Source organism: Saccopteryx leptura, chromosome 3 (assembly GCF_036850995.1).
Source record: "Saccopteryx leptura isolate mSacLep1 chromosome 3, mSacLep1_pri_phased_curated, whole genome shotgun sequence".
In the NCBI taxonomy this organism is placed as follows: Eukaryota; Metazoa; Chordata; class Mammalia; order Chiroptera; family Emballonuridae; genus Saccopteryx; species Saccopteryx leptura.
Window position 1 is genome coordinate 9,437,740 of NC_089505.1, and position 25,206 is coordinate 9,462,945.

Sequence of the window (25,206 nt, forward strand, 5' to 3'; positions counted from 1 at the left end):
TCTGCCCCTCCGGGGCGTCGCTCTGTCGCGACCAGAGCTACTCTAGTGCCTGGGGCAGAGGCCAAGGAGCCATCCCCAGCGCCCGGGCCATCTTTGCTCCAATGGAGCCTTGGCTGCAGGAGGGGAAGAGAGAGACAGAGAGGAAGGAGGGGGAGGGGTGGAGAAGCAAATGGGCGCTTCTCCTATGTGCCCTGGCCGGGAATCGAACCCGGGTCCCCCGCACGCCAGGCCGACGCTCTACCGCTGAGCCAACCGGCCAGGGCCGGAAACAACTTGCTTTCTTTCCTCAACCTAAGAGCAAGGCTTTCCCTTGACTTTTAGGCCTGATTGGGGGGGGGGGGGCATGAGGGTTGGGGGTACAGGAAATGAGACTGAGGGTGAAGAAAGGGTCGGAAAGCGGATGTTCCATCTGTAGGCTGTAGCCCCCTTCCTTTCTTCCAATTATCTATCATCTCTGAGCAGCTGGTCATGAGATCAAAGGACAGATAGCCTCCCACCCGACCATAATGTCAGGAGATGACACCGTGCTGGGTGGAAATGTGGCACATTGCTGTGGCGTATGTGTGAGTGAGCGTGACCCTCATCGCCGCCCGCCAGGCTTACAAGGGAAACTACAGACCATTCTCCAAGCCCCAAAGCCACAGCCTTGCAACGAAGGGCTCACAGCACAGGTCACTTCGGGGGCCGGCTACCTCCGCTGCTGTGGGCTTCACCACAGCCATTTCCTTACAAGCTGCACAGCTCAGAACGCAGCTGAGTGGCTAAGGTGACCTGAGGGCGCTGCCGAAAATCCCATCCTTCTTAACGTGTGTGCATTCTCTACGGAAGGCTGTGATGGCCACAAAAGACACGTGCGAGAAATAAAGAACAGCCTGTGTTCCTACCCAACGGGGCTGAGACTCACAGGCTTGACAGACGGGTTTTTGCAAAGGTGAGACTCCCGTGTGTGCCTGACCTCGCAGTGGAGAGGTGCGTGAGTGGATTCCTTCCTTTTCTCTCTTGTTAATCGGAGGTGGGTCTGCTGAAGCCACTAAGCTTCAGCCTTGGAATCCCTCACGGGCACAGCCCCATCTGAGGCCCAGGACCCGGTTCTGTATTCATTTTCCTCAGGAATTGTCCACAAGCTGTATCAGCTCCCAGTCCGTCAAAACTCTGTTCGTCATAAGTGAAGTTGCACATACAGAGGCTGAAATCTAGAAACTCTGACACCGGCCCAAGACAGCAGAAAGTGAACGGAGATTTCACCCTGAAAGCTCACTGCAATTCACTGTCGATCCTACTTATTCTCCCCCATCCGGGTAGGTATCTTGCCACCCAACGAAAACAAAACAAAACCCCCCAAATGCTATTTTAGAACCAGAGTAAAACACAAACATTGACATCCATGATTACAATTGTCATTATACTTTTCGCTGTACTGAGAGCTATTACTCAGCACTTACCGTGGGCCAATGTGACAAGTACTCTGCATACAGTACTTCAATCCTCATTTCAACATGCAACATTATGGAGTAAGCATACCCGTTTTACAGATGAGAAAAGTAAGGCTTGGAGTGATTAAGCAATTCACCTGAAGTCACATTCTAATCTGAGTCTCTTTAACTTTAGGCAGAGAAATTAAGAAGTTAGCATCTCTCACTATCTTAAGCTAAATAATGTTTTCTACACCAATTCTAACCTAGTAGGTCCTTAAGATCTGATGTGCTTTTCCTCTCAGACTCTCTTCTCTTGCCAAGAAATATGGGTGTTAGGGAAGCTTCATTGAAAGAAATTTAAATTAGATCCTAGCTAATTTCATTTCTTTATTTTAAAATTATGTATTTATTCCTCCTCCAAACTGAAGATTAGGGTGATTAAACAAATTTATGCAATAGATTCAGAGCAAAATAGTAATAAATTATACCTATAAAAACTTAACAAACCAGAGAAGAAACTGAACGTTCGATACCACCACCTTAAAAAAAATTCACACCATACAGCTTTTGGGTCGTGTTTTCTGGTATGATTTGGTTTATTTGTTTTTAACTAACTCTAAAATACTTCCTCCATTCCATTTAAGTCATTATGACCCTGAATTTTAAATGTATGGTATTCAAAAAAAAATTACAAGTCATCCTTTGTCTAATTTAACGTTGTTTTTGTTACCTACTTTTTAATGTCATCAATTCAAGAAAAGTTACCGTAACTGTAATCTCTACCCCCCACCTCCAAAACAAGCTGTCCAAATGGCTGCCCCTGGATGCTCAGCCTACCTTTGAACCGGCTTCTAGAGACGAGACCAAGGGAGTCTGCTCTGGGAAGAAGGAAGTCAGTTTTTCTTCATGTTAGAACTGACGTATTTCTCTTTCCTTCCTGTTGGGCACAGGGCGGACGCAGTGCACTCGCTGGGCTGCCCGAGTGCCCCTGCGGCTACCCCGCCTCACCAAGGACTCCGGGAACAAACCACCCAAAACCACACCCAGGAGCTCTTCTATGCCAGCAGTCGACCTGTTCAGCGAGAGGACAGACCGAGCTGACGCCACTCACATGTTTCACCCCCATCAAGAAAACTCCCAAGAGACAGGGGCTCCAAATACTCATATGTTCCCACACTTGCTAGGGGTTTCACATTAACCTCAAGTGTAAATAACGAACTGCATCTCAAACAACAGCTGCCAATTCAAGAATCAGTTTAGAACAAGATTGGCATGGACTTTTTTTTTTTTTTTTTTGGTAAATTAAATTGCAGTTTAGCATACATATGGAACATGATATAAATTATGAGCACAGCTTGATACAGTTTCCCAAAGTGAACTCACTTCTATCAAGAAACTGAACTTTAACAGCATTCTGGAAGTTCCCATTGCAGCATTATATTTCATCATATGAATATCTAAAAAAACAAAAAACTGATCTGTTGTACTATTGATGGGCATTTGTGTTATTTTAAATTTTGGCTATTAGGAATAGTGTTGCTGCAAACATTCTTATCTAGTCTCTTGGGGATTTGTACACGTTTCTGTTGCTTACGTGCCTGTGAGTGGAAACGCTGCAGGGACCACATGTAATACACGCTCTACACTTCCAGGTGAAGTCAGATGCTGAGCACATCTCCAGCTCATTCCCAAGCCCACGGAGCTCTCCCACTCAGGTGAGCACGGCGCGCCTCCTGGTGGGATGCCCTCAGGAGTCCCCACTCAACCGGGGAAGCCAGCCTCTCAGAGTCCCCGTGTGGCTCCCACCCAGGGAAGGGGCTGATGGCCACTTACTTGCCATCCAAACAACCAAGGGAGAAATGCAGAGAACTAGCTTTCCCCCCTCTGGATTTTGATTTTAGGAGAAGGAGAAACCAAAAACCACCAAACAATGACATGGAACGCATTCAAAGACACAACCTCCCGGGCGCCTCCGCGGCCCCCGCTGCGGCTCTCTCAGGCCCGTTTCTCTGGGCTGTGCTCAGCTCAGTGATGTCTGCTGTGCGGAATTTAAACAGAAACAGCTCTCGCTCAGAGTCCTGTCCTCAGAGCATCAGCAGGATGCCGGTGCTAAGGACATCGCACGGTGTTCTCATCTCAGACGTGTGTTCCACTGTCTGCGCCCTGCGTGGCCAGCGTCAGAGCAGGTCAGTAACTCCACCAGCGCCGGACAGCACGCTGCAGTCACGCTCTGCACTCCCCCGGGCACTTCCACAAACCGTGTGCCCTCTCTGACTCACTGAACACATCTGACTACAAAGACCCAACACTTAACTCCGTGAAAGGAGAGAAAGGGCGATCGTGAGAGTATAATAAAAATGCAGTCTTGCTTCTTTTCGGAATAAAGTTCTCTTACCTAATGATAAGCACTGCAGAAGTCAATGCAGTCAGAAATTTTAACCTGAGATCTGAAAGAGAAAGAAATGCTCCCGTTACACCACCACGGATGGTGCGTTCCACTTACACCTCAGACAAAAATAAAGCAACCCCCCCGAACAAACCGTCTTCTCTCTGGATTTGAAACCCGTCTGAACCTGAAGCCCAGGAGAAATGCTCCCACGTCCCCAGAAGCCAGAGGGTAGGGACCCAGCGAGGCCATGCCATTGTGGTTTGTTGAGACAGACTGAGGGAGAGGACCCCACGACATCGTGTGATGTTTCCTGACTCAAGGACTAAGAAAAGCACCCAGCCAGCCCTTCCACAAGGTGTGACGCTGGAAGGATCCAGGCAGGCCCAATGGCCACACTGGTACCCAGGGCCCAGCTGGCTTCCTGCCCACAGGCCTCCCTCCTGCGCTGGCCCGAGGTTCTGTCCATATGGCTCAGAGTTATCCCGTTGTGGCTCCCCAGGGACCGACAGTGCTGGTCCTGGCCTGTGGGAGAGGGGCAAGTCCTTGGGTCCCCCCTTCCAGGTCAGGCCACTAGCCTGGTGGCCTGCAGCCGCTCCTCCCACGTGTGAATTGAGCCTGACCCACCTGACACCGGGCATTTGTGATGTGGCGCTTACCCACATAAGGCATGTGCCGGAGCTCAGAACAGGCCCGCACGACCAGGAACAGCAGGTACAGAACGTAGGCAGCCGCCACCACCATGAAGAAGACCTTCATTCCCTGCAATAGAGCCACATGGGCACCTGAGTAGGAATGGGGCCTCAAGGTGGCCTCACCTTCCCACGCCACACCGCAAAGGGGAAAGGCAAGCATTTTGAAAAGCGGCGGAGAGCCTGAAGGTGCCCACAAAACAGGATGAGAATGCGCTCCCACCGCGAACTGTCCTTGTCCAGGCTCAGCCTGCACCCTCTCTGCCAGTGCAGGTGGCCGCCCAGTGAGGGCGCCCGCTCATGGGCTGGGAAGAGTCCGAGCTCCTTCCCCTGCAGACGGGAAGCCCAGCCCACGGAGGGCCGGGAGTGCTGTGGGTGACAGGACACGGCAGTGGCTCCTGCTCGCTCCCCCTGCGGGGCACCCGGGTGGGCCCAGCTCCCCGCCCCGCCCCCCCATGAAGGTCGTGGCACATGTCAGAGACAGACTCCACAACCTGATCCTGAGAATTCCTCAGGCAGGTCTCAACTTTCTGGAGCTCGGTTTTCTGATCTGTAAAATGAGGGGACTAAAGTCACTGCTCTAGATTAGAGGATGGTGGGTCTGTAACTCTGTTGCAGAAAAGACAAGAACACTTTGTCCTGAGGTTAGGGGCTGTGGCACGCCACAGGACCAGCTCCGCATGGCGCGTGGCACACCCTCTGCTGTTCGAGCTCCCAGCCGCCCCATCCGTGCCCTCTTCTCCGAGCCAGCACCCCTCCACGTCACGGGCCTGCCGGCCACAGCCACGGGGCCGGGCAGCTGCTCTGCCTGGGCAGAGCCTGTGACTCTGTCTGGGCTGCCTCTTCCTGCCTGGAAGACCAGAGGGCTTCACCACACCAGCTGTGGGTCTCGAGCGTCCTTCAGCTCCCAGAAGTCTCCTTCCGTGTTTCCTCCGGGGACACACCAGGCCACGCTGTTCTTCCCAGGGGCTGCAACGACTCCTGAGCCCGAGCGGATGCTTCCCCACCGCCTGAGGGGGACGGCCGGTGGCCGTGGGGACAGATGCCTTCCCAGGTACTCCTTAGCGGACATTCCACTGTCGCCCCATCGTACAGATGAAAACGAGAGGCCTAAGTGGGGACTGCCCAACCAGGATGGCTCCCAACTCAAGCGTCTGGGGAGCCCTGGTGGCCGGGGACCCAGGACAAGCACCTTCGTCCCTGCCCCGTTTCCTCACACGGACAATGAGGGGACCGTACCAGACAGAAGCCCTGGAAACAGCCGAGGAGTGTGAATCTGTATCATTTTATCTACGTCTAGGGTTACACCCAACCAGTAGCCTCAGAGTATCTGTCACCAAGGCCTGCAGGGCCTGCCTTAGGAACGTGTCACAGCAGTCCATCCTCTCTCTTCCTTCAGTGTCCCCGTTCCCAACTAGAGAAGCCCCCTCTGGGGCCCTGCCCCTCACGTGACGTGGCCTCTGCCTTCCTAGGGCGCGCGATTCCTTCTGCAGCACGGCCCTACGCGCCCGCCTGCCTGGGCCTCCCTGCCAGGCGCGGGCGGACTGACCCGCCCCGGCCGTCCACGCGTCCTGGACCAGTGTCTCTTCCCCGGCCCTGAAGGCCTCCCCCTCCTCTCCGGCTCAAGCTGCTCTTCCCTGCCCCCCTTAAAACTTACTGAAGCATTCTAAGGTGAAGAGACAAAGAAAAAGGACAAAACACAAAGATGGCAGTCACTTGGGCCCTCTGTCCACGGGATGCTCTGGCTGGGCACTGCACACTCGGTGGTCCTGGCCTGTTTTCTGTGCCTTTTCTCCCTCACAGGGTCAGACGTTATTTGAGGGCAAAGGTCATGGAATGTTGTCCGTAAGGCATACATACATTCACTGACCTTCACAACTCCTCCAACGGGTAAGTCATCGACTGGAAAGGTGCCGGCAACCCTAGCGGATGCCAGTCAAGAATCAAGGCAGCCCTGGCTGGTTGGCTCAGTGGTAGAGCGTCGGCCTGGCGTGCGGGGGACCCGGGTTCGATTCCCGGCCAGGACACATAGGAGAAGCGCCCATTTGCTTCTCCACCCCCCCCCTCCTTCCTCTCTGTCTCTCTCTTCCCCTCCCGCAGCCAAGGCTCCATTGGAGCAAGGATGGCCCAGGCGCTGGGGATGGCTCCTTGGCCTCTGCCCCAGGCGCTGGAGTGGCTCTGGTCGCGGCAGAGCGATGCCCCGGAGGGGCAGAGCATCGCCCCCTGGTGGGCAGAGCTTTGTCCCTGGTGGGCGTGCCGGGTGGATCCCGGTCGGGCGCATGCGGGATTCTGTCTGACTGTCTCTCCCTGTTTCCAGCTTCAGAAAAATAAAATAAAATAAAAATAAAATAAAAAAAAAGGACAGGGACTGCAGGAGAGAGATGGTGCAGCACCTCACGGGGCAGCAGCCTGGCCATGCTGTCCACTTGCTGGAAACCTCCTGCTACTTTACAGAATTAAATGAGCAAAAATGTGTTCTTAATGCTACAATGTTCCCAACGTCTAACATACCTTCTGGCCCTGGTGCTTCAACCATAAGCCAAGATCTGGGAGTAACAATGTATTTTTTAAAAATTTAGTTTTCATACAATTCAAACACGTTGTTCTAAGGTGTCCATGTGAACTTTCTATACTCCTTCCCAAATAGCCAGTTAGCAAATTCTTGTCAACAGCACTGTTTGTTACAAAATTCAGTCATTTTTAAAAACAGCATTGAAAAAACAACCCTCACTGGTCATGAACAGTTCTTACCTGAAAATTTCCCGTGTCGACTCGATACTGGTACATTGGATCGTGTAATTCATTAATTCTAAAAATACATTATTTAAAAAAACACAGATTAAAAACTAGTTTGCTTTTTACCTTATACTTTCACTTGGATTTTTAAAAACTTATTAACATAAACTACTTGCTAACCAATAGTAAAGGACTTGTAAAAAGTAATCCTAAATTTAGAAGACCTAAACTTCATACTGACGACACATACGAAGCTATGAATGTAACTGTCCACAGTCAATATTGGGAAGCGAAGTATTTTCATTATGAAAACCCTTCTAACTGTTACTCTTGCAATTTTCAGTGCTGTTTCCCAAGCACCTGTCAGTGACATATGTGGGCACTAGCAAACAGATGAGGACACAGAAAAAGCAGTAAAAGGAAATATAAATTTCCGTGACTCTTGCTGCTAAGTGAGACCGGGTGGCTGAGAGGACAGTAGGCGGGGAGAGGAGTAGGGAAGGTGTGAGCTCAGTCCTGTCATTACTGGGCCACGAAGTTCATGGGCCAGGTACAGAAATCAGGCCCCTAACAGGGAGCTAGTTCCCACAGAAAGTCCAGGCTGCTGCGGCGGTACTATTTTACAGGAGCCCAGGGATGTGGAAAAGGTAAGCCCCAGAGGGTGGTGCACGGACGGGAAGTTTATGGACGCACGACAAAGGAGCAGCACAAGCGTCTGGTGGCCAGTGGCAGGCCAGGAGCGACTGACCGTCACTGCTACAGATAAACGAAGGCGTCTTCACCTTCCTGCAGGAGGCCTCCGAGACGACACGGCCTTTCCGTTTTCCACCGCAGGTTAGGAGGATCGTGTGTATCCCCACATGCCATTCTGGCAGAGATGACACCTCAGTTCAAGTCACACTGCCCAGTCGTGAAACTCGGTGACAGAGCTTCTCTGATGAGCACACAACACACAGCCTTCAGATCTGTCCACAGCGCTAAATGCTTTCCAGGACAAGTCTCACACATGATAAAGTACTCACGTCTGCCATATTCCTAGGGTCACAGAAGCCAACCACAACAGTCCAACAACGAGGAATTTAGGCAAATAGAAAGTCAAACACTTCCTTTCTCCCTACGAAGCAAAAAGAGTAAGAAATCGAGGTTAGTAATTCTAGCAAACCACTAGCCCCTAACAGTCCAGCTGGACCACAGACCCTGACATCATTTCCGCATGGCATGCAGTCTTCTCTCAACTACGAGGTGAATGAAGACAGGCTCTCCGGGACAAGCTCACCCCAGGCCGACCGGCGGAGACGGGCCGAGAGGGACAGGGTTCCGCTCCCTCGGTGGTGCGGTGCCAAGGGCTGGCACTCACCTGCACCCGGATCCCGTGGTACACACACAGCCAGAAGAGCAGCAGGGCGCACAGGAACACGGACTGGAAGAGGTCGTCCAGCATGCCCAGGGCCCAGCTGTTCACCAGGAAGGAGAGTAGGAAGAACGGATCTGGAAAGCAGAGCCAGAGGGCCTGGTGAAGCCGGTGCACTGAAGGCTGTTTTGTTTTTCAAAACACCTAAAAGCCAGTGAACAGATGGCCCAGTGGTGGTTACAGAATGCCGTCTGCTCCCGCCACCCGCGCCTCTGCAGGCCGGGAACCCTGAGGCTGCAGCTCCGGAGCCCGGGATGAGGAACAGACGGCACGCTCGCGGCCTTCAGCCAAGTTCCCAGGAGGCTGTGTCTGCGGCCTTCCAAGTTTCTGCCTGCAGAGCAGTCTCTCGTTTGTGAATGCTCGGGGCGTCCTCCGATCCCGGTACAGCACACCCCTCCCACGCTGGGGGGTGCTCTACCTGCTCCTCCAGGGGCCCTGGCACTTCTGGAGGCAGGGCCAGCCCACCTTTCGGGTGCCTCCCAGCTTTCACTCCTACAGGGGACAGCCCACAATAGAAATGGCACCTACCGTTGTAGAGCAGTAGCAGAGGCAAAAGAATGGCCATCCACTTGTGCTCGATGCCCCAGTCCCGCATGGAGAACTTGCGGAGGGAATGCGCAAACAGACACTGCAAAGCAGAGCGGGCAGTCACTGCAGGCTCACCTGGCCGGGTGCCAGGCGGCTCTCGCCAGACACGCGAAGAACACCGCATTAACCCCTTGCAGTGCCAACTGAGACGAGATGGTAAACTGCTGCAAAGGGGCCAGGTCAGGGGCCAGGAGGGGACCAGAGCCACACGGAGAACTCCCCAGGGCACAGGCCACACAGTCCCAGCAGGATCCCAGCAGGACAATGCTGCCAGACGGCACAGGACTCCCAGAGGAGAAGACAGGGGAACAAGTCCTACAGCCAGGATCAGAGGATACGTTTCTTTTTAAAAAACCTCGAAGAAGGTGTGGTGGCTTATGGGAGATGTTTCTTTAAACTGCTTTAAAACATTATATAATTTGGGATTTGGGGGGATTGGGGTTAGTTTTTGCTTTATCTTTTCTTTAACATGATACAAGCCAATCATTTCTCAGCAATGTGGACTTCCTGAGCAGATGGCCGTTTCCGCTAGTCTACGTGTTAGGCCGTCTCCCTGTGTAAGAGCGCGGGGCCCTTGGTGCCCGTGCTCCGGGCCCGACTGCGGGAGCAGAATCCCAGGCACCAGGAGCGCTTCCAGAGACAGCAAGGACTGCTGGCTGACCAGCCACAGAGGGCGGTTCTCCATCATCCTGTGGTCAGTTCACGAGGGAAGCCCTGGGTCTGGCCCTAGCCCCAGCTCTCTGCGTGTTCCAGTGGCTGTGTCCTGCCCTCCGTGCAGCAGGACCCAGGCCACCATCGCCTGGCACCTCTCTCATGTCCCCTTGAGCTGTGCCCTTCTATTTATGGCTAGTCTGCAAAGCACTAAGCATTCCTCAGGTGGCAACGGGAGTGGACACATCTCCTAAATGGCATGCCCTCTGCGTCAGCACGGGCCAGGCAGCGGGTGCGGGCGGAATGCCACCCTTCAGATGGGGGTCAGCCACCCCATGCGTGAGGCACGCTTCCCCCTCCTCCAGCTCATAAACCCCATCTCCACGGATGGGGCTGCTGTAGGGGCTGCTGGGCAGCAGGGAGGGGTAAGCACTTCCCCAATCACGATGCGCCTATGGACACTGAGCGCAGATCCCAAAGCCGCATATCTCGGCCTCACTCCCAAAAAGCCCAGACGGAACGGTGCCGTACAATTCTCCAAATGCGAGAGCCCAGGAATGAGCCTCCTCCGCGTGCAAAGGGCGCTCAAACAGGGCGGCCTCCCTGACACTTGGGGTCAGGGCACTGTCACTGCACACTGACGAGTTTACCTGCAAGTCGGTGGTCTGAGATTACTCTCACATGACACAGAAGTCCTTGCTAACGTCACCATGTGGCCATGCGCACTGCGGCATCCGGCAGACACGCGGAATATTCGGTAACACCAGGCCGGCCGCCAGATGGGGTGCCTCAGAGCTCTGATCACGCTACCCTGCGGGGCGCACTGTGTGGATCAGAGACCGACGCTGCCCTGTCAGGAACCTGGCGTGTCTGTCAGGTGAACGGTACTCACAGTGACAAGGAAGGTGAGCACCACGAACACGAACCGAAACCAAATCTCCAACTGGGAAAATGCAGGGTTGTAAGTCTTCCACTGAAACGGAAAGAGGGGAAACCATTTGAGAAAACCAAAAAAGGCATCTATAAGAAGTACACCACGGCATAGGGAATGGTCAAGAATACCGTAATAACTCTGCATGAAGCCAGGTGGGCAGGGGAGGGGAGACCACTTGTAAGTACATTTGTCTAACCCACACGCTGTACACTTGAAACTAACACTAAATAATACTCAGTGTCAACTGTAACTGAAAACTAAAACTAAAATAAAAAGCAAAAAAAAAAAGTACAGTATACCAGATTATTAATAATAGTAATCTATAGATACAAGACTGCAGATAATTTAAAATGTTCTCCTTTCTTATAACTTTCTTATATGTCCTAAAATTTTAACACTTGGTACATTTTATTTTTATATTAAAGAACACAGACTTTGAAAATATTAATTACCTAGAGCTGAAAAGTTTTTTCCTAATCATTTTTCATTTTTCAACTACAGTTGACATACAATATTATATTAGTTGCAGTTGCACACCGCAGTGGTTAGAGATTATATAACTTACTAAGTGCTCATCCTGACGAGTCTAGTACCCACCGGGCACCATACACAGTGTTCCGAACACTATCGCCTGGGCACCCTGTGCTGTACCGCACAGCCCGGCACTGTTCTGCGACCTCCGGTTTGTACCTCTTAATCCCTTCACCTTCCTCACCCAGTTCCCCCCCTCCCATCCGGCAACAGTCAAAATGTTCTCTGTATCTGAATAGTTTCCAATGGCATTATACTAATGATGCATCTGGCAGCTAAATTAGTCTATAATCATAATAAGGGCACTGGGCTTTTAAATCTTATAAGAAAATCTACACTGTCAATCGCTTTATTAGAGATTGCCAGACTTTCTATGAAAAGAAACAGATTTTTAAAAAGATGTAAACTGTGAGTAGGTAGGATGTTCTAAAAAAAGATGAAGTGAAAGGTAAACATATCCACCTGAAAAGTACAGTGGAATCGGTTGTCGGTCCGCATGCTGACTGAGCCGTTTCACCACCCGGAGCCGAGGACAGAGCACCACGTGCTGACAGCGGGCGGAAGGCGGCCCTCCCAGCCCCAGCCACAGGCCAGAGTCACCAGCAGAGCCCAGAACACTGCCCCGCACTGGGCCAGTGAGCCCCATCGCTAAGTGCACTGAACTAAAATCATCTGAGCTGTCTTAAAAACCCACTTCAGGACAGAGTGACAGACACTAGATTAAAATTACTTGCCTGAAACATTAAAACACACACACACACACACACACACACACACAATTTAAGACACTGGACATGAGGCAATGAAAGATGATCATCCCTGGCTGACGGGGAGGTGCACCCTCTGCTGTGCTAGGGTGGGGGGACCCAAGCTGAGCCCATGGGCCCCTGAGCCGTGAACACACAGCTGCGATCCAGGAAGAAACTCAGCAGCTGTGACTCCCAGGACAGAGCACGGAGAAGACAGCAGCAGAGAGAGTGTGGACACCTGCCAGCGTGGTCCCCACCCGCCTCACCTGGGCGCCAGTCAGCGCACAAGTGTGAGCAAACCACCCAAGGCCGGGAAGACCCCAGAGGGCTGGTTGGCGCTCCCACAGGCCCACAGCAGCGCCTGGCCCCCGCAGGGAGGACCACGGCCACAGGGGCAGGGGCCGCGCTCCCAGGCCGTTCCCTCCGTTCCCTCCGTGGGAGAAAGTCAGCATTAGTCTTAGGCTCATGCTGCTCTGGCCCCGCCTCGTGAAGTGGAAAAGCAAGGCCTGAAAAGATCAGACCACGTCCGAGTAACCTGACAACAGCCCTGAGCAAAGCTCACCAATATGTATAAGAATACAAGCTCTAATAGTCAACAGTGTCTGGCACGGAGTCAAAATACCACACATGCAGAAAAGAAGAGGATATGAACCATAATGAGGAAAAAACAAGTCAATCAAAACTGCCCGAGAAGTCACTGACGGCAGAACTGACGCAGGGACCCCGGGAAGCAGAGGGAAGGCCGGGCACGGGAAGCGGAGACCTGGAAAGGCTGCCCGCCGGGCAGCCCAGCAGACGCACCGAGACCGGGACCGTGAGCACACAGCAGAGGAACGAGCCAGAACGTCGCAGAGCAGCAGCACGCTGAGAGGCCACGCCAGGTCGCCCAACACATGTGTAACTGGTGACCCTGACTTTCTGGGGCGGGGGGTGGGGGGGAGAAGGATTGAAAAAATATTTGAAAAGAAAAACGGCCAAAATGTTTCTAAATGTGATGAATACTGTAAACTCACAAATCCAAGAAGCTCAATGAACCCTAAGTATAAGAACTAAGAGAAAAAGTACGCCAAGGAATACCATAATCAAATTGTTTAAGAAAGTACAAGGGAAAATCTTAAAAGTGGAAGCAAAGGGGAGGGGAGGGGCATTATTACAAAGAACAAAGAGAAGGATAGCAGGTATCTTGCCAGAAAAATGCAAGCCAAAAGACAACAGTTTCAAAACATTGTGAAAACCACAATGTAGCACCACTATACACCCATCAGAAACGGCCAAAACTAAAAACGGACCATCGGGTGTTGACAAGACTGTGAAGCACCTGGAACGCTCCTGCACTGCCGTTGGCAATGGAACACAATGCAGCCACTTTGGAACAGTCTGTCCGTTTCTTTGACAGCTAAACACACTCCTAACAGGTGACCCAGCCATTCCATTCCTTGTATTCACCCAAGAGAAATGGAAGCACGTGTCCAAAGATTTGTGTACAGATGTTCACAGAAGCTTTGTTTTCAGCATCCCTGAACTGGAAACAGCTGATGGCATAAAGCATTATTGCTGTATCCACACGGTGCAATATCACTCAAAGACAAAAGGAATAAACTATTCATATGTCCAACATCACCCATCGATCTCAAAATGATTATGTTGAGAGAAAGAATTCAAGCACATTATAACTCTATTTGTGTAAAATTCTAAAAAAAAAAAAAAGAATCTCTAATAAAAACAGATCAGTGGTGGCCGAGGGATGAAACACTTTTAGGGGATGGAGATGCTTGCTATCTTATTATGGTGATGGTTTCCCAGGCACATACATGTATCAAAATGGATCAAATTTTGTATCTTAAATAAGTGGACTTCACTGTATGTCAATTATACCTCAATAAAGCTACCAAACAAAAACCAACAGTTGCCAGTTGATGTCCACCGGGAAGTGAAGGACGAAGACTCAGGGCACATGATTGTGAAGTCGGAGACTCAGGTTCAAATTCCAGCTCTCCTGTTTCCTAGTTGAGCAACTGACTTACTCTCCCTGAACATCAGTTTTCTCCTCCACAGAATGGGGATACTATTACCTACTCTGTAAATTATTACAACACTTAAATAAGGTGATGCATATAAAAGTTTAGCAGAGAGCCTGGCAAAGAGGAAAAGTTCAAGAAACAATAGCTGCTATTATAAATAGAAAACATAAACAACTATAGTTGTTGCTAAGTGTTTAACTGTGCAATGGTGTCATTTACAAAATGATCATGGGAGTCACTATGAGCATTGATGAGGGTTGGTGTGAACATAATTAGAAAAGGTATAATGCATAACAACTGAAAAAATACATTCTAAGGCATAATCAAGAAGAGAAAAAAGAAATGTTGCCATCAGGAAAAAACTCACAAAATGTATTTAAAGTAACAGTGAAGAAGGTATGTATTTTTACCTGCAATGGATTAAAGGACTATAACTTGTAAGAAAGAAAACAACCATGAGTTCCCCTGACAGAGTGGGAGAGATTGTCTTAAGGTTCTCTCAGAGCAGTACAAATCAACTCAATTTAAAAATTAGCACGAGAAAACAACGCTTCATTCAATAAAGGAAGCTCAACCTGAAATCCGCGGTTTAGTTCTACAAGGAGTTAGTTGAAGGGAGGGGAGACAGATGCGGAGTTGGGACGGGGAAGGCAGTGTGGGCCCAGAGCACGCACCAGTGTCTGACGCAGAGCGGGCCCCCTGCGCCTGTCTGGCACCCAGCCCGGGCTTCCCGTCCTCCTGCTGTTCCGTCCCTGTCCCTTCCGACCCAGGGACCCACCTCCTCACACCACTGCCCTCTGGGACGCCGCCTCGTTAGCCGTGGAGATGAACCACCTCTGTGTTCCTCCGAGGCCAGACTATGTGCACAGCTCAGTCTGAACAGGCTCTTCCCTTGAGTGAGCAGCCTTCTGGTTGCCCGGGTCTGGGACCTTCAGGGCCGGCAGGAGAAAGTTCCACAGAGAGTCTACCAAACAGCTGGCCACGCCTGCACCAGCCACACAGTCAGGACAGAGGCCACTGTATGGACCTAATTCTATGGAACTAGGGGGCGTGGTTTTTGAAGTTATTTTTAAGCACCAAAATGTATATTTGAAACTAAAAAGTAAAATAAGTAAAAGGAAATAGAGTAAAACCCCAGCAAACATGCAGGCTTTAGACTTTACTTGAACATCTTACGAGCTTACTGATCCCTTCTTGGCTTCTGTGTCAAGATCCTTTGCGTTCCACAAAGCTGTCTTTGTCCTTTCAGAGACTGGGCTCACCGTGTCATACTGTGAACTGACATTTGGAATGAGCCTTGATTTTATGACCTGGGTCACTTCACCCTCATTAAAATCTCCAGGTTCTGGTCCAGTTCCTCTGTTCAACATTTGCTGAGCACCTACTCTGACTATACACGGGCAAATATGACGTTGAATCTTGTGCGGACATGTAACGATTAAACTTAAAAAAAAGTAATCGGTAAAAATGCCTCCAGGAGCTAATGTTTTGGCAGAGAACAGAGATCTTATGACACGCTCAGAGTCCTCCGACAGGGAAGGCTCAGGAGCCCGGGCGAGAAGGGTTGGCGGACGCACACACCCGGGAGACCCGTGCTGCTCCCGGCCGCCTGTGCAGTGGTCAGCAACGCCCAGGAGCCGTTCCCATGCTCAGCTGCAAGGCCTGAACACCAAAGTGAATGATACGACACAGAACCATTTGGGGGGAAAGCCCAGCACGTGCGTTTGTAATCTGTCCCATGAGAACATTGTAGAGTGTGGTCCCAGCAGTCAGTCGGTGCTCATCAAGCCAGTCTTCCCAATCACAGGGAGCCCAGAGTGTCCACTGGACAGGAAGCTGAAGGACTAGGGAACACGGGTGTTTCCATCTCACCCCGCAGTGGAAGGTCGTGGCTCAGGAAGAGAGCGGAGGAAACAAGCTGTGAACAGCTGCTAGAGTCACTCAAGAACCCACCTGAAGAAGAGCACTTAGCCAGAGGGGTAAGTGGCCAGCGTAGCTGTGAGGACACAGGAACTGATGTGATGTGTGCAAAGCAGATTCTCACAAGATTTAGGACAAAATGACAGAAAATAGAGTAGAAGCAACCTGCATGGCCTAAAGTCTACATTCCATTGCATATGCAGAGTGTGGCCAATGAAACAAACTTTTTTTTTTTTAAATCAGTTGTATTTTTTAAATACTTTATTTATTGATTTTACAGAGAGAAGAGAGAGAGAAGGGAGCATGGAATGAGAAGTATTAACTCATACTTGCTTCATGTTAGTTGTTCACTGCTTGTTTGTGGCACATGCCTTGACCAGGCAAGCCCAGGGTTTCAAACCGGCAACCTCGAAATTCCAGGTTGAAGGTTTACCCACTGCGCCACCACAGGCCAGACAAAACAAACTTTTAAAAAAACACAAAAGACAAACAGTATCTCCTAAGTACCTGCAAGACCTGGAGGGTGGTCTTGACTTGCAAGTGGCAATGGAGGTGGGCAGGACGCATTCAGAAAACTAAGAGTCGATAAAACAGGCAGAATGAACCAAATGATCACAGAACTGCGGTTCAAGACAAAAGGAGAGAAATAAAGCTTCTCAAGTTCAGGGGAGGTGGCTACAACAAGGCCAGACAAACCTCGATGCCTACACGCAGGCGGAGACAGGAAGGGGGTGTCAGCCATCCAGACTGAGCTACAGGGCAGACGCGCTGTGCTGAAAACAAAGCATCGGCCGGCCGCGGTGGGCTTGCCCGGTGAGGATCCCCCCCACAGGGTACAGAGACAACTAGGGTCATTTTCATTCGGAACTTGACCTTCCTCGAGGAGGAAGAACTGGCAAGTGAAACAACTGCTGAGCCCAGAGGAAGGTGAACCTTGGCCCTGGTCTCTTGCGGAAGAGCCCAGGGCACCACGACGCACTGTGGGAACGGACCCTAGACTCTGAGAACTCAGAACTCAAAACTCCAGATGCCAAAAGTTTCCAAAATAACGCCAAGAAAAGGAACAGACACTCTCCTGATGAGCTCTGGTTCTTACAGTGCGGTACGTATTTTGTTAAGTTTTCACTGAAAGATAGTACACTTACCAAAAACGGTACACATCTCCTATACGTACAGCTCAGTAAACTGTCACAAACTGAACACACCAGTATCAATATTTCTTTTTTTTTTTTTTTGTATTTTTCTGAAGCTGGAAACGGGGAGAGACAGTCGGACAGACTCCCGCATGCGCCCGACCTGGATCCACCCGGCACGCCCACCAGGGGCGCCGCTCTGCCCACCAGGGGGCGATGCTCTGCCCCTCCGGGGCGTCGCTCTGTTGTGACCAGAGCCACTCTAGCGCCTGGGGCAGAGGCCAAGGAGCCATCCCCAGCGCCCGGGCCATCTTTGCTCCAATGGAGCCTTGGCTGCGGGAGGGGAAGAGAGAGACAGAGAGGAAGGAGAGAGGGAGGGGTGGAGAAGCAGATGGGCGCTTCTCCTGTGTGCCCTGGCCGGGAATTGAACCCGGGACTTCTGCATGCCAGGCCGATGCTCTACCTCTGAGCCAACCAGCCAGGGCCTACCAGTGTCAACATTTCTGATCAGAAAACACAGCCCTTTTGAGTCACTCGCCTGCCAAGAGGAACACAATTCTGATTTAACCACACAGATTCGTTTTGCCTGCCTCTGTCATCTATATGAATGGAATCATCCACTCTGTACTAGTATTGCTTTTTGGGTTGTTTCATTCGACAGGATGCTCATGAAAGTCACCCGCAATGCTGCATGTCACTGCACTCACTCGTTTGGCTGCTGTGTAGTACTCTGTTTCAGGGACAAACCAGTCTGTGTGCTCCTAGTGTGCTGAGCAGTGACGGTCTGCAGCGACTGAGGACTGTGCCGCCGAGACGGATGGGTAATGCATGTCTTATGGCCAGTCCGCGCCCGTGCTCCCAGGTGGCTGGTCCGCGCCCGTGCTCCCAGGTGGCCGGTCCGCGCCCGTGCTCCCAGGTGGCTAGTCTCACTCGCCCCAGCAAGGCAGGAGATTTGACACCTGCACCCCTGCCAGCTCAGGCCTTGTCTCGTCATTGTCACTCAGCCATTCTGGCATGTGTTTACTAGTGTCACAACATACTTTTAAGATGCATTTTATTGCTTATACGTTGTTTACTTCCAAAAGGAATAAAGGCAGCTTATAATACAAAAACCAGATTCAACAGAAAAAATTTTTAGTTTTTTGAATGGTAAGAATATAAATAAAGAGGGTAAATAACTACACCTGAAACCTATGCCAGAATGATAGTAGTTACTCCAATTCAGCATAAAACTCACTTCTGAAATGTCAGCAGCTGACACCGCACGGGCCGTGTGACGGGCCCACAGCTCCATTCCTTCACTAACGGGGTCCTGACAAACGAGCAAGAGGAGCTCCGTCTGGAGGGTCAGGTCACGGTTCCCACCGGGCGGGACGCGTGCTGTCCTCAAGGAGAACTTCATCAGAGTCAGACAGGCATTGCGTGAGGTTCTCTAATTGCTGAACGGGGCTGTACAAGCTGCAGATACAATGTTATCCATGATTCTAAGGTAGCTTTCCAGTAACTGAGCTTTTTAGAGTGAATGGCCAGAGTGTATCCTGGGCTTCCCCTTCAAGTTTTGCCTTAGGAGCCTTTTTAAAAAAATAATTCTCTCCTCTGATTGTACAGATAATAAGAGCTCATTATAAAAAGGAAAGAGAAAAAAATAAACATTAAGCCCACCACCCAGAGACATCCTTCTGGGCAGTTTATTACAATATTTACAGGAATTATTCCTAACAGCCAAAAAGGGAAACAGCCCAGATGCCACTAACTGATGGCGGGACACACAAAACATACGAGACACACCCGGCGTGAAATGTTTTTCGGCCAACAGAGCAATGCGGTACAGACACCCACAACAGCACAGGTGAACTCTGACAATGTTACACTTAGTGAAAAGAGTCGTTCACAGAAGACCACACACTGACGACATTCACCGGAGATGTCCTGAGCAAGCAAGCCCACAGGGACAGACAGAGGAGCAGGGACTGCGGGGGCCGGGGGAGGAGTGGGAACGACCACTGACAGACACGCAGCGGGGTGGGAAGACACTCCGCTCAGCATCAGGCAGCAGGGAAGGCGCGCGGCTCAGTGAGTGCACCGGAAACCACTGAAGGGTCCACTTTAAAGGGAACGATCTCAGGTTCTGTGAGTTCAATAATGAAGCATTATTTTAAAGAAGGAACCCATCAGAGCAGTCACAGCTTTACGAGGTAGCCATTGTACAGATAAGGAAGTGGTGGCTTACCAATGTCCAACTATAAAGGGCGGTGCCAGGGTGTGACCCCAGCTCGCCTGTCCAATCTGAAATCTGTATTCCCAGTCACTGTGCTGGTTATACTGAGTCCCAGTGAGTGGAAGAAATAAGGAGGTTGCCTTCAGGGGACACGAGAAGGAAGGTCTAATAGAACTGCCACGTCAGAGCAATGCCGTGGCTCCCAGGGGTTCTGGCAGGGCCCACTCATGGGGCTGGAGAAGGGAGCCCTGCCTTCCTAGGAAGGTTCACCTGGTGACCTCTTAACCACCCTTCACCTGGAAGCACACTGCTCTACTCTCTCATTCTAAATCTCAGAACACTACAAAGATTTTCCAATTTCATGTTGTTTCTTTAAGCTACTCTTGGTTCCAAATCCTTAAAATACAATGGTTTTCACAGGTTAAAAAGATGCTCAGCCTGGCCAGGCGGTGGCGCAATGGATAGAGCATTGAACTGGGATGCGTAGGACCCAGGTTCGAAACCTCAAGGTTGCTGGCTTGAGCGTAGGCTCATCTGGTTTGAGCAAGGCTCACCAGCTTGAGCCCAAGGTTGCTGGCTTGAGCAAGGGGTCACTCGATCTGTTTTAGCCCCCCAGTCAGGGTGTGTATGAGAAAGCAATCAATGAATAACTAAGGTGCCGCAACAAAGAATTGATACTTATCATCTCTCTCCCTATTTGTCTCTCTGTCTCTGTCCCCTCCCCCAAAAAAGATAAAATAAAGATGCTCAATCTCAAAACATCAACAAAGATATATGAAACAAAAACGGAAACAGAACACATTAATTTTAAAAAGCCCAGTCAGAAATGAGTACAGTAACTGAACTAAGGACTACATTACAGAGAATCAACAGTAGAGCAGATGAAGCAGAGGATCAAATCAGCAACTTAGAACATAAGGAAGCAGAAAACACCCAATCAGAACAGCAAAATTAATCCAAAAAAGTGACAGTATAAGAAGCCTCTGGGACAACTTTAGGCATACCAACATTCACATGGGGGGGGGGGGGGTTACCGGAAGGAAGAAGAGAGAGCAAGAAACTGAGAACCTAATTGAATAAATGACAGAAAACTTCCCTAACCTGGTGAAGGAAAGAGACACAAGCCCAGGAAGCAGAGTCCCAGACAAGGCAAACCCAAGAGGTCCCACCAAGAGACATCATAATTAAAATGCCAAAGGTTGAAGGAGAAGAGAGAATCTTCAAAGCAGCAAGAGAAACACAGTTACCTACAAGGCAGCTCCCATAAGACTGTGAGCTGACTTCGTAACAGATACTTTGCAGGCCAGAAGGGACTGGCATGAAATATTCCAAGTTGGTGAAAAGCAAAGAGTATAACTAAGACAATTCGACCCAGCAAAGCTATCATTTAGAATCGAAGGACAGGTAAGGGGCTTCATAGACAAGAAAAAGCTAAAGGAGTTCATTACTACCAAACCAGTATTACAAGAAATGTAAAAAGTCTTAAGAACTAGAAAGAGTCTGACCAGGTGGTGGCGCAGTGGATAGAGCATTGGACTGGGATGCAGAGGACCCAGGTTTGAAACCCTGAGGTTACTGGCTTGAGCGTGGACTCATCAAACCTGAGCATGGATTCATCCGGCTTGAGCGCGGGGTCTCCAGCGTGAGCTTGGGATCATAGACATGACCCCCTGGTTGCTGGCTTGAACCCAAAGATCGCTGGCTTTGAGCAAGGGGTCACTCACTCTGCTGTAGCCCCCTGGTCAAGGCACATATGAGAAAGCAATCAAGGAACAACCAAGGTGACGCAATGATGACTTGATGCTTCTCATCTCCCTTCCTGTATGTCTGTCCCTATTTGTCCCTTTCTCTGTCTCTATAGCAAAAAAAAAAAAAAAAAAAAAAAAAAAAGAACTAGAAGAAAAAAAAGATAAAAATTATGAATAATAATTGGCAATAACTATATCAATAATTACTTTAAATATAAATGGACAAAATGCTTCAATCAAAAGATATATGATGGTTAAATGGATAACAAAAAAAGAGCCTTACATATGCTGCCTACAAGAAACTCACTTCAGACTGAAAGACACACAGACTGGAAGAAAAGGGATGGAAAAAGATATTTCATGAAAATGTAAAAAGAAAAAAAAGGAAAAAAAAAAGCTTGGGTAGTAATACTTATGTCAAATAAAATAGTCTTTAGAACAAAGGCTATATAATGAGACAAAAAGGACCCAACAACTCTGTTTCTGGGTATGTACCTGGAGAAACCCACAACACTACATAGAAAAGACGTAGACATCCGTATGTGCATAGCAGCACTGTTTCCAATGGCCAACATAGGGAAGCATCCTACGTGTCGATCAACAGATGAGTGAATAAAGAAGACGTGGTGCAGATACAGTGAAATAGGACTCAGCTATAAAAAAGAATGAAATTTTGTCATCTGCAACAACACAGATGGACCTAGAGGGCACTGTGCTGAGTGAAATAAATCACAGACAAATGCCAGATGATTTCACTCAGGTGTGGAATCTAAAAACCAAAAGAAGCAAACAAGCAGAACAGAAGCACATTCAGATAAAGAGAATTTAACGGCTGCCCGAGGGGAGTGGGGTGGGGCGAGGGGTGAAAGGGTGAGGGGATTAAGAATCACGAATTGGTAATGACTAAGTAGTCACAAGGAAGTAAAGTACAGCGCAGGGAATATGGTCAATAACAGTAATAACTATGTACAGTGCCAGATGTGTAAGAGTTACCAGGGTAAGCACTGTATAAGTAATATAAATGTCTAATCACTGGGTTGTATGCCTAAAACTACTATAATATTGTACATCAGATGTAACTGAAAAACAAAAATATTATTTAAAAAAAGAAACTGTAGTTTTCCTATAACTTTTTAAAACTGTCCACGTTTCCCACTATCCAAAGTAACCTGACTTCGATGCTGTTATTTCCCTCACTCAGCAGAACGGGAGCTAAACAAATAAGCCATGAAAACAAGGTCAGCTGCGATACTCACTGTGAAGATCACCTCCTTGATGGGCAGCTTTAGGTGTTCGAATCCTACAATCACTGCATACTGAGTGTAATTCAAGTAGCCAAGGTGAGCCACGATCATTTCTGCACACTTCTGCAAATGCACAAGGAAGAACTGTGTCTTTAAAGCGAGCAAGACTCACTCTCCCACCAAGTGACCCACGAAGTGACACATTTCAGCAACAGATGATGTGAACAGATCATCTCTAAGAAGCTTGTCAGAAGCCCAGAAAACTTCAGATGCCAGCCAAGAATAATTCTTAGAAAGAAAAGACCCAAATGGGTATTTTTGGAAACAAACAAAAATGATTTACAGTCTTTAGCCTCTACTTTGGATGATTCAAAATAATGCGCACCTGCATGAAAAAGTGAACAGTTAAGACAAACCCGACATTTCCACAAACACACCTGCGCAGGGGGATGTAAGCTGAGACACCACCGAGCAGACCCTCCCCCCACTCCCCCACCCCTGGCCCACTTCTGCAATCGCTGTAACGACAAAGGGAGCAGACTGGGTTTTTCTCTCTCTCTCCTATTGGCCTGTCACCCCGACAGGGAGCCACCTGCAGTCTTTGTGGCGGGGGAGCTGACCTAAGAAACTATGGGGGGGGGGGCTGACCTAAGAGACCATCGGGGGAGGGGGAGCTGACCTGAGAGACCACCAGCGAGGGGTGCTGACCTAAGAGATCATTGGGGGGGGAGCTGACCAGAGAGACCTGAGGGGGGGAGCTGACCTAAGGAAGTCAGGACTCTACCCATCCAAGGCAGAGGCTGTGAGAAGCGCTAGTGTGACTATGCTGGTGAGAGTGCCCAGTTCCCCCAGAGCCCCTGTCTTTGTCCTTTAGAATTAAGAACTGGGTCTCCTCATTTCAGAGTGGCAGGGGGACCCAGATGTGTACTCGTGGCCAGGTGATGAGGGATTCTGCCCAAAGCCCTCTGCCCAGTTACGCTGGCCCCGGCCTGGCCAGCAAGCTGCCCCAGAACTTCTCTCAGTATCTGACACAAGGCGCCATGTATGCCCCAAACAGGCACTCTGTGGCTTTCTGGTGGCATTTGCTAGAGGGGTGGCTCTAAACAGGCAGGATCACCCTTCATGTTAATCAAAGGCTTCAAAAGCCAGGGATGTCCAAGCCCAAGGTAGGAAAACAGATCTGGGTGATACATAAGAAATCCTACAGAGATAGGATGACAATCAGCAGGGGGGAGCTGACCTAAGAGACCATCGGGGGGGGGAGGTGACCTATGAGACCATCGGGGGGGGGCTGACCTAAGAGACCATCGGAGGGGGGGCTGACCTAAGAGACCATCGGGGGGGGCTGACCTATGAGACCATCGGGGGGGCTGACCTAAGAGACCATCGGGGGAGGAGGAGCTGACCTGAGAGACCATCGAGGGGGGTGCTGACCTGAGAGACCTGAGGGGGGAGCTGACCTAAGAGATTATCAGGGAAGGGAGCTGACCTGAGAGACCTGGGGGGGGAGCTGACCTGAGAGACCATGGGGGGGCTGACCTGAGAGACCTGGGGGGGAGCTGACCTGAGAGACCATCGGGGGGGAGCTGACCTGAGAGACCTGAGGGGGGGAGCTGACCTAAGAGATCATTGGGAGGGCTGAGCTGATAGACCTGGGGGGGAGCTGACCTGAGAGACCTGGGGGGGAGCCCACCTGAGAGACCTGAAAGGGGAGCTGACCTGAGAGACCTGGGGGGGGAGCTGACCTGAGAGACCTGGGGGGGAGACAACTTGAGAGACCCGGGGGGGAGCCCACCTGAGAGACCTGGGAGGGGAGCTGACCTGAGAGACCTGGGGGGGAGCTGACCTGAGAGACCATCGGGGGGGAGCTGACCTGAGAGACCTGAGGGGGGGAGCTGACCTAAGAGATCATTGGCGGGGGCTGAGCTGATAGACCTGGGGGGGAGCTGACCTGAGAGACCTGGGGGGGGAGCCCACCTGATAGACCTGGGGGTAGCCGACCTGAGAGACCTGGGGAGGGAGCCCACTTGAGAGACCATCGGGGGGGAGCTGACCTGAGAGACCATCGGGGGGGAGCTGACCTGAGAGACCTGAGGGGGGGTGCTGACCTAAGAGATCATTGGCGGGGGCTGAGCTGATAGACCTGGGGGGGAGCTGACCTGAGAGACCTGGGGAGGGAGCCCACTTGAGAGACCTGGGGGGGAGCTGACCTGAGAGACCTGGGGGGGGAGCTAACCTGAGTCACCACTGGCAGGGGAGCTGACCTGATAGACCTGGGGGGGAGCTGACCTGAGAGACCTGGGGGGGGAGCCCACCTGAGAGACCTGGGGGTAGCCGACCTGAGAGACCTGGGGGGGAGCCCACCTGAGAGACCTGGGAGGGGAGCTGACCTGAGAGACCTGGGGGGGAGCTGACATGAGAGACCTGGGGGGGAGCTGACCTAAGAGACCATCGGGGGGGAGCCGACCTGAGAGACCTGGGGGGGAGCCCACCTGAGAGACCTGGGGGGGAGCTGACATGAGAGACCTGGGGGGGAGCTGACCTGAGAGACCTGGGGGGGAGCCCACCTGAGAGACCTGGGGGTAGCCGACCTGAGAGACCTGGGGGGGAGCCCACCTGAGAGACCTGGGAGGGGAGCTGACCTGAGAGACCTGGGGGGGAGCTGACATGAGAGACCTGGGGGGGAGCTGACCTAAGAGACCATCGGGGGGGAGCCGACCTGAGAGACCTGGGGGGGAGCCCACCTGAGAGACCTGGGGGGGAGCTGACATGAGAGACCTGGGGGGGAGCCCACCTGAGAGACCTGGGAGGGGAGCTGACCTGAGAGAC

The 25,206-nt window shown here is 50.9% G+C and overlaps 2 protein-coding genes across 2 annotated transcripts in view; both read right to left on the minus strand.

The window, feature by feature from the left end:
- Positions 1–2,629, minus strand: part of SYTL3 (synaptotagmin like 3) — a 79,673-nt gene extending 77,044 nt beyond the window's left edge. The window contains exon 1 of the mRNA XM_066372531.1: positions 2,253–2,629. The gene's annotated coding sequence lies outside the window, so the exon portion shown is untranslated. The remainder of the gene's footprint in view (positions 1–2,252) is intronic.
- LOC136398127 (transmembrane protein 181-like) overlaps positions 1–22,495 on the minus strand; it is a 28,850-nt gene extending 6,355 nt beyond the window's left edge. Inside the window, exons 1-8 of the mRNA XM_066372532.1 lie at positions 22,390–22,495; positions 10,772–10,852; positions 9,169–9,268; positions 8,587–8,717; positions 8,252–8,343; positions 7,245–7,302; positions 4,461–4,563; positions 3,811–3,862 (exon numbers count right to left, since the gene is read on the minus strand). Coding sequence (XP_066228629.1) covers positions 3,811–3,862; positions 4,461–4,563; positions 7,245–7,302; positions 8,252–8,343; positions 8,587–8,717; positions 9,169–9,268; positions 10,772–10,852; positions 22,390–22,488 — 716 coding nt within the window. The 5' untranslated portion in view covers positions 22,489–22,495. The remainder of the gene's footprint in view (positions 1–3,810; positions 3,863–4,460; positions 4,564–7,244; positions 7,303–8,251; positions 8,344–8,586; positions 8,718–9,168; positions 9,269–10,771; positions 10,853–22,389) is intronic.
- Between the last annotated feature and the right edge of the window lie 2,711 nt (positions 22,496–25,206).